Source organism: Acyrthosiphon pisum, chromosome X, assembly GCF_005508785.2.
Source record: "Acyrthosiphon pisum isolate AL4f chromosome X, pea_aphid_22Mar2018_4r6ur, whole genome shotgun sequence".
Classification (NCBI taxonomy): Eukaryota; Metazoa; Arthropoda; class Insecta; order Hemiptera; family Aphididae; genus Acyrthosiphon; species Acyrthosiphon pisum.
In genome coordinates this window covers 9,900,936-9,910,716 of record NC_042493.1, presented here as the reverse complement: position 1 = coordinate 9,910,716, position 9,781 = coordinate 9,900,936, and the positions used below count along the sequence as shown (strand labels likewise).

The window sequence follows — 9,781 nt, the reverse complement described above, 5'->3', positions numbered from 1 at the left end:
CGAATTGGAGGGTGCGCAAAGGGACGGAGCTCCCCTACTTTTTTATTTTTTTTTGCATACCCCTACTATTGTTCTTAACTCGGACGGGGGGACGGTACAAACTAATATCCAAAAAAATTTTTATTAAAATGATTTGCATTTCAATTGATGCCAACTATACAACAAGTTTTACTATTTTTCGTATCAAAATTATTTTTGATATTAGTTTATTAATTAATTATAATATCATCCTGTGTTGCCTATATAGTCAGTAGCTTACAGATCATAGATCATAATATACAAGTATATTCTTTAAGACACAGATACTGGCGTGGGCTATTACTATTTTAATTTTTAAATCGTGTTCTAAATGAAATGTTATCAGTTTCAATTATGGTTATCATTTATCGGTGTTTTTGAATTTTAAATTTTTAAATTTTTTTATATTTATCAAAATATGTGGTGCCTTTTGAATCAAAAACAATAATTATTAATTTTGTTATCTATTTAGTATATTGGATAAACAGGTAAATTATTTCTATATTTTCTACTACTTATAACAATGTAAGATGTATATATTGCTAACAAAATATATTATACCTATTTGGAATTCAAAATGTGTTGCTGAAAAGTGGTATTCAAAATGTATGTAAGGTAGGAGCGTGGGGGGGAGCAAGGCCCCCCACAGGTCTGTGTTGAGTAATTGCGCACTTGGAACGCTGTTTTTAAATCGTTGGATTGAGCTCCTCTACTTAATTTTTCCCAATCGAGCACTGGTAATAAGTATAATAACAGTTCTATTAAGTAAGAATAGTGATTAGTAAGATGATAGCGGGGGGCTTATAACAATATAACCTCCAACCATTGGGTGCTGACCCACTGACTCAACTGAAGTGGCCAATGTGTATACACGGTTGATTTTAGCTTAAAATGTTTTTGGGTGACGACGGTGACCCGTTACACGTTTTATTCAGACGAAATATAAACATGGGTAGATAGAGAGGTAGGTACCTAGGTAATATAAACGCGTTTACACGTCCGACGATGGTTCGTTCGACTCGTCGTCGCGACTTTTAGCGGATCTTCCGTACAGCTGTGTCAGGCTGACGCTCTTCGGGTCGGTGCGTCTGCTTCGCAACATTGAACTCACCTCCTCGGAACGTTCACTGGTGAAGTCTGACGTCACGCTCCGCCGTTCCGACCGTCGGAACAGCATCCCGCTGTTCAAGTTCCGTTCGGCGCGCGATTCGGTGGACCGGGAGGGTCTCAAAACGGCCCAGCCACCACTGCATTCGTCGTAGCCTCCCGGACGTCTCGCCGGCGGATCGACGAACGTGTTGCGACTTTTGTAATGGCCGGTGCGGCCGTCGGGGGCATTTAGCGCGGCCAGTTTGCGGGCCAGATCGGAAATCCGTGGACGCTGATGCTCCGACTTTGATGACTTCTCGAAAGCGGTCCGGCTTTCTTCGGGCGGCGGTTTGACGTTCCCGTGGCCTGCACTCTGCCTTATCGTGCATAATTTCGGCCGCGGGCACTCGCGTTGATTTTTTTTCGCGCCGCCGCAGCCATCGTCGTCCTGTGCCAACGACTGTTTCTGTTGTTTATCTTCTTTGATCGTTTCTTAAAGCGTGTTATATTATTAATTATATATTATTGTGTAATATTATTGCAGTTATCATCTAATACACACAACCCCTTAGCTTATTTTCCATCTACGTTCTACAATATACCTACATGGATATTATGCTATATAAATTGTATAGTTTGATTTTTTTATAACATAATAAACCTATCAAAATTGTGATAAAAGGATAAATTTATTATATTATACATTACAATGTAGTACCTATGTACAACAGCCAACCGATGATATTAAATATAAATATGACATAGTAATAATTTAAGAATTATTAGTGTTTATCAATAAAATTATAAAGTTTCATTTCACATCAAATATTAAGCTTACATTTTTTTTTATCCAAAATGGTAAATTGTATTTTTAAAGTTTAATTAAAAAACTCCAAACAAAAAATATCTTATCCAAAAATGAATTATTCATGCATAGACAATTTTGAAACAAATTACATTAATTTATTTTAACGTCTAAGGGAACATTATTTTATTTTAAGATATAAGGACGCACACCCACTTGTATATTTTGTTGTATCCATCTTAAAAACGTACAACAAGCCAATTTGCATTCGATAGAATCAATTTTAAATTTTCGGAATTAATATCAGACTATTAGAGTGAATTTACGTAGCTATTATTACACTTAAAAGTAAGAATATCATCTAAGAATCTCATTGGATTTTAATATTTAAATTTAAATGTGAGTTATGACTTATGAGTATTTTAAGATTGTAATATTTTACATAGGTTATACATATGTATAAGTTTGACAATCAATTCACGATAATATTAAAATTAAGAACACAAAATCGGTTTTTCAGAATGCAAATTTTGATATGTTTTTAAGAATTCAACGACAGTGTTCGGCGTCCTCTGGTATATTAATATATTATACGAATAAATAGGTATTTTCATAGTTTCTGGTGTACAAATAATGAATACTTTTGGTCTTAATATATATACTATATATACTATACTTTTATCGCCAGATTCCGTAACAACGTTGGTTTTTATTGGAATTATATCATCAATAACCGACTGCTCTACGTTTATCAAGAAATCACCGGGATAAAGTTTATCGTAGGCATTAAATGCTTCTTTGTCAAGTTCTATTTGTGTTTTAATTTGAGCATCAACTTTTCGATCCGAACACATTTCTGCGCCAAGTCTTATATCTCCAGTCAATAGACTTGCATCGTTCCATTCGAATACTTCGTTCACATTTCGGTTTTGTTGTTCTATGTTCATTACATCGCAAAGATCTGAAGTCTCCCCGCTTTCTTTTAATCTATCTGACCTAATAATAATAATTATTAAAAATGTATCTAGTGTAGGAATTTAGGATAATTTAAAATTGTCTACTATGTCCATTTCATAATATCTACAACAAAATTGACTATAGGTATCTACTAGAAATAAATAATAATAGTTCAGCTTAAATTTTAAAATACCTACCTATATAATCATTATAATCTATATATTATAATACAGTATTTTATACAAATGATTCATACCACCTTCGTGCTCTTTTCCGATGAATAGGTATATTTTTTAAAAATAATTTTTGTATTGAAACTTAAATTGTATTATTTATATTTAAAAAATAAATAAATATATATTATAGTCAATCATTAGGTACTATCTATAGTTTGAAAATTAAAATAAAAATAAGTATAATAGTAAAAAGCAGGTAAGTGGATGTCGCTCTGCTGTACAGTAGGCTACAAGTGGGTCATTGTATAATGGATTGTATTTCACTTGAATTCAATGATATACTATCATTGTATAAGAAAAACGATTCTCAGCGGAGACGATTTATCGGTCTGGATAAATTATATCGATAGTATTTATTATAATATGATCAATGATGTAAGCTGAATTAATATTATAATTTTTTATTCGTTTCTATGGTAATATACAAAGCATAAGAAGTTAAAATCTCATTTTAACGTTTTTTCGTAATTTTTTGGTGGTTTTTCCGGTGGCATTAAATAACTATTGAGAAAATCGAAAATTGACCTCTCTAAAGTACCATCTTGATCCAATTTTCTAAAAGATAAGGTACTATATGTAAAAATTTAAGCGCTCCTTCTGGTAGAAATTTTGTATACAGGATATATATATAAAAAATAAACACCATTTTAAAACCAATAGTTTACTCGCTCCGCTCAGAATCTAAAAGCGTTATAGTTTTTGGGTTTCACTATTTTCCACGCTCAAATCATATTATACCTAATTCAAAAATGAGAGATAATTTGTGAAAATGACATTCACATCAGACAACAATTATTATTATTATCTAATACTATAATACTATACTATTTCCTAAACATTTCCTCCGACCGCGACGGACCTCTAGGAGATAGTAAAAATGATGGCGGACCCCTCAATAAAAATACAAATAAAAACAATCGTAAATAAAAATAATAATAAACTAACTATCGGTTGTTTGACCTACTCGATTATTGCTTTTCAACAAAAACCATTTCGAAAAAATGCGCTCTTACAAATTACAATCATCAGTATTTTCCTATGGCCTATTTCCTAAGCGATACGAATTAATTTCCATTAGTATTTTCAATTTACGTTCGTGGACCACAATTTGGGAAACGCTGCTATAGACTAATAATGTTATCCTCAAACCTACTATTTAGATGTAAGTTTATCAGGTAGGTATACCTAGGTATACCTAGGTATATATATTACAGATACAATTATAATTAAGGTCGTTAATAAACGACATGGGTAAACAAATTACTTTTTCCTTGAAGCCGCGGTTCCAGAAACTGATGACTTGACTTCGTTTTCGTCACTGTTGATAATATATCAAAGATGCACAAGTATTAGTAGGTAATCATTGCCATAGGTAGGTGCCTATATTATATATTATGGCATATATTATCAGCTATAATGTTTGTGTCTTACTCTTTAGCGGTTTCATTTTTTCGGGCGTTCGGAAGTTTTGTATTGTCTGTGCTAGGCTTGTTCAATTGTAATTGAATACCCGCTAGTGCTCTTTCCCAATCAATGTCCGTGGCGAGTGGTCCACCTTTAGGGACTGATATTTGGGATGATAAATTCCAATTATACATCGGTTCGTCTGAAAAGGCGTAATAACACTGAACACCAACATTCGGTATAATTTGATATGAAGCATATTGGCGTTTGTCATAAGACATTGCTGTGCTAATTGTTGGAAAAGTTTCCTTTTCGTTATTTCCGATACACGTCGCAGTACCTTCTTTCTTTAAAAATCTTCTCGCCATTTCGATCACCTGTGGATATTTGATGCTGTGAACATTAATTATACGCTTTACGATTCATTTACGCATGTCTTACGCCACTTTCCAAAGGATCAATTGTCTCGGGAGGAGGGTCTTTAAATGGACACATTGGTTCTGGATATTGCAATGCTAACGTCATAAGTTTTATATATTCATTTCGAACAACTTTATTTTTATTTTGTTTCAACACTTTCAACCAGCTTGATAATACAAAAGAATCTATAACAGTATAACATTAGTTAATATAGGTAGGTATATATAACTATATATTATATAACTTATAAAAGTTGTAATGAAATTATATAATGTTAGAAAGGAACCTATACAAATAAATTATACTAAAACATATACAATTTAGTTTATTACCTATAGGGCTTAAACCCGAAAACCGATAAAAACCCTTAAATTTTAATTTTAAGATCCATAGACCGTGGTTACCGATTCTCTTGGCCTGTTTAGAAAGCGGATATCATTCACGGATTAACAAAATTTTATTTTTGTGTACCAAAAACAAAACCCTGAAAATCGCTCATTTAGCAATACTCGGTAACCAGTATAACCTTTCATATATTTTTAATTTATTTTAGTTTATCGAGTCAGCAGTTTTGTTTTTAACTAGATATCACTTTTCCTATAGTATTCAAGTTTTGGGCTTATTTTTAATTCAGTTTATTAGGTAAGTACCCAGAAAAATGTGCAAATAAGTAATTAGTAATATAAATTATATTATTTATGAATTTATGATAATATGATATAATACTATTTAGATATAATATCAAAATACTTTAACACCATGGTATACCGCATATACGTATATATTATTATTTTTTCCATATTCATTTTTAACTTATCGAGATAAATTTATGATTTGTTAACTGTTAACTTTTAACTTATCGATGTTGTGTCTTCTTAACTTATCTTAACTTGAGTTAATTATTTCCATTAAGGAAACTACTGTCAATTTTAGCTGAAAATACCTAAAGTATTGACAAAATTAAAGTTAGTTAACGTTGTCCGATTTTAATTCTGAAAAAAAAATTGAACTCACCTGAAAATTGTCTATAGATCCTACGAAGCACTTTGTAAAAACTACATTTTATATTATTGTGAACTGTAATTGAAAACTTGAAAATATGAACTTTTTCGAATCACGATTAAAATTAAAATTAATATTTGAAACGAAAATGTTGTTTCGTACAATCTACAGACATTTTTTCTGCTGAATTCAAATATTTTTTCAAAATCAAAATTAGACACCGTTAACTTTAATTTTGTCAAAACAAATGTATGTTTTTGTAAAATTCGTGTAGTGAAATTTATAAGGTTACCGAGTTATTGACATTTGCATGAGAGGTTTCCGTCGGCGGCTCCACCGTGTGCACCGCAACTGCCGATACTCGCATTTAATTTCACTCACACTAATAATCATTTACAACTAACACATAGATCCCGGGTGGCTATTACGAAATTAGAAATTACCTAAATGTTGCCCCTTAAATAATGACCGTTGCCAGACCTTTAACTTGCCAACATTTGCTTTTATGTGGTGCAAGGAATGAACCAGGAGATAGAAGACAGACCAAAATGTAATCAGAAGTCAATAATGACGGATTTTTATTACATATAGTATACCTGACTAGTTTAATTATATCCGTCTACACAATAATATATATAATTCATAAAAATATGTAACCTTAAGAGCAGTATTTATTATTTACTGGTTAGAATCGGTTAGAGGTTATTTAAACCACTAGAAAATCGTTAACAACCGGCCATCGGTAATTACTTTATTATGTGAATGGTAACCGGTAACCGCTACTTCTCTAAAGAAGAAAACGTGTCAACGGTTTTTGAAAAATATTCGATTCCTACTGGAGTGGATTATCTCTAATTTTGGAAACAGTTTTATGCCTGGGTTTATTTATTAGGTACCTAGTACCTAAGGGTGGGTGGGGGTGTGGGTGGTAAGTAGGACAGTTGCCCTCGTTGGTTTTTTTTCTAGGTCAATCATCATAATCATTATGCACCAAAAATAAATATTTTTTAAATTAAAAATAAAAAACATTTTTTTTACCAAGTGATTTTTATTAACCTTGATTATGAACGTAAGAACAACAAGAACGTTTTATAGATTTATGGCATGTAATGGTTTGGCCAAGTATGGTGATAACCAAGGTTTTATTTTTTCCAGGACCTAAAATATCTCTGATCTCAGGGGACACACCACACACTTATTAATTTAACTGTTACTTTTAGGCTTTGAGAGTTTTCTATAGAAAAAAAATCTGTTGGGACTTGGGGTTGTAACACACAAAATCCCCCCTTACCATTTTTATATATCACTTACCCTGTAAGCAAGGCCGCATTTAAGGGGGGCCCTGGGTACAACTGCCCCAGGCGCCAGTATTTTAGGGGCGCCAAAATGTTGTGGCCAGAAATATGTTTACTTGTGAATTATTAAAATAAATTGTATAATTTTAATTATTTTAATAACAGTATTATGTATATAGTATATTAGTATTATGCTGTTTGACATTTTTTTAATTAATATTAATTTGCATAGTTTTATATAGTTTTATTTTATTTATTTATGAAATACCTACAACCTACTTAAATATGTTAAAAAAAAATTTATATGATGAATTATAAGCAAGGTTCAGGTGAAATAAATTCAAATGTATCTTTGCGGAGAGAGGATCGAGCGATTACTAAACATTATTTTTAAAAAAAAATAATAATAATATAATAATTTACATTGTAAAACAAATATTCTTTTCTGTGCTCAAAATCTAAAAGGTTAATGAGGATCTATCTTCCATATTTTCCGTGGGTAGGCCCCTTAGGGGGAAGCAATTTTGTTCACCGGAGCTTAGGGGGCGCCAATTTTTTTTTTGCACCGGGGCGCAAAATGTCTAAATGCGGCACTGCCTGTAAGTGAATTAGCGAGGTAATTTTTATAATTATTTTAAATCACTAAAAGCAGTAAAAGACTAATTGTGTACTAAATTGAAATATATTTAAATATTTTGGTATGTTATCATCATCGATTAGAATAATTTATATATAATAATTTTATGTAGCAAAATAGTTTATAAGAATATTCGAGGTTTTTAAAAACTATTTTGAATATGTTTAGATAATTATATTGGGTTTGTTAAATAAACTGTTATAAATATAATAATATATGTATATTATTATGTACCTATGTAGATCCTTTTAGTTATATTTATTAAATACGACAAAATAACTAGGTATCTAATTCTTTAAAATACGATTTATGATAACAATAATCAGTTTAATAAGTTTAATTTTTTTTAATATTTTAACACATTTTAGACTTAAAATAAACAATCATAAATATTTATAATATTCTATAGAAAATATACTCGATTATATAATATTATAACTATATTCAAGAAATTACGAGAATTACGAAATGCACTTTCCAGTTAACTTTTCAGTAGGTATTACAGTAAGCAATATTGTATTTCAATAGACACAGCATAGAATAATTTAAATATTTTATAATAAGGCAGGTAGGTACCTAATTACTTTGAATTGACTCATTATCAGTTATTATTTTTTTTATAACAAACTTGTCCATATTATAGAAATAAAATGAGTAGGTAATTAACTTAAGTTAACAGAATAGGTAACTAGTAAATTAAAATATTAAATGATTAATGTTCGTTATTTCTACAAAACTAAAAACAGGTTATAAAACTTGGGACACATCTTTGTTATTCAGGGGACACACTTTGATTTTCAGGGGACACTAAGTGTGTCAGGGGACATATTATTTTAGCCCCTGATTTTTTCAATAAAAAAATTAAATGTTTATATATTGCATACAATAGTTTGAAATTTGTGGTACAATGCCTGAATAAGCTAAAAACATTTAATAAATAACCTAACATTATAAAATCAATGGTAACATTAAATTCACTAAACAAAATGCATTTGTTAATTTTAAATTACATAATATCAATTAATTTAAACTAATGTTTTAAGGTTAAGAATAAATACCAAACTATCTACATATTATAATTTTAAAATTCCCTACCTATATGAAATAAAACATGCCACACACAATACTTTATCATAAACAGAATAGACAGTGAAACAAAAAATTGAAATATTTCTGCGGACGCCCGTTAGTTACTAATTAATGAACAGTATGATTGATAACTTAAAATGAAATAATTTAAAAACGTTAGAATAAGTTATTTAGCATAAAAAACAACAAAAGAAAATATTACTTATTACTTATTAGTGTAAGTACCTACTTACAGGATATAAGATTATAGGATATAAAACTATATAATATCTCAAATTATTGTATTATTATAATTAAAGTACTATTAAAATTTAAATTACCTCCGATATCACTACGTTTTAAAATTAATTGTTTAACTAAATCGTAAAAAAAAAAAAATGTTACGTCTTCATCATCTGTTGGATTGGAATTTCTTGTTAATGTATTATCTTTGCTTTCACTGTCGGTAGGCATATTTAACTTCAGAAATCAGAATTTAATCAAGTACGAATTATTTTATATCAGTATTAACAATTTAGTCAGTAAAACACATTTCATATTCATTTAATACAAACATTAAATTTAAATATAAAAAGTTATTTAATTTTTTTTAAAAATATTATGTTGCTAAGTGCAAATATAAATGTATATAAATAATAAATAATTACTAGTACCTATAGTAGCAATCGTGATTAATATATTAAGTTTATATTAACGAATAAAGATATTATAAACCTGTATTTCGCAATAGTACCTATATTTATTATATTTGTGAGTTCTCGTAGTTAGGTAAATTTTAAGTCAATAAAACGATCAAGAAATGTACACGGTGGCGTATTTACAGGGGGGG

General features: G+C 30.0%; 1 protein-coding gene across 1 annotated transcript; it reads right to left on the bottom strand.

Annotated features, from left to right (window-relative positions):
- Positions 1-899: 899 nt before the first annotated feature.
- Positions 900-9,555, bottom strand: LOC100575926. Its single transcript, XM_003241346.4, has 6 exons — positions 9,273-9,555; positions 4,951-5,114; positions 4,537-4,886; positions 4,370-4,423; positions 2,589-2,908; positions 900-1,599 (listed from the first exon to the last, which is right to left on the bottom strand). Exons 1-6 carry the CDS (start codon positions 9,403-9,405, stop codon positions 1,010-1,012), a joined length of 1,611 nt encoding a protein of 536 aa, XP_003241394.1. The 5' UTR covers positions 9,406-9,555; the 3' UTR covers positions 900-1,009.
- Positions 9,556-9,781: the final 226 nt, after the last annotated feature.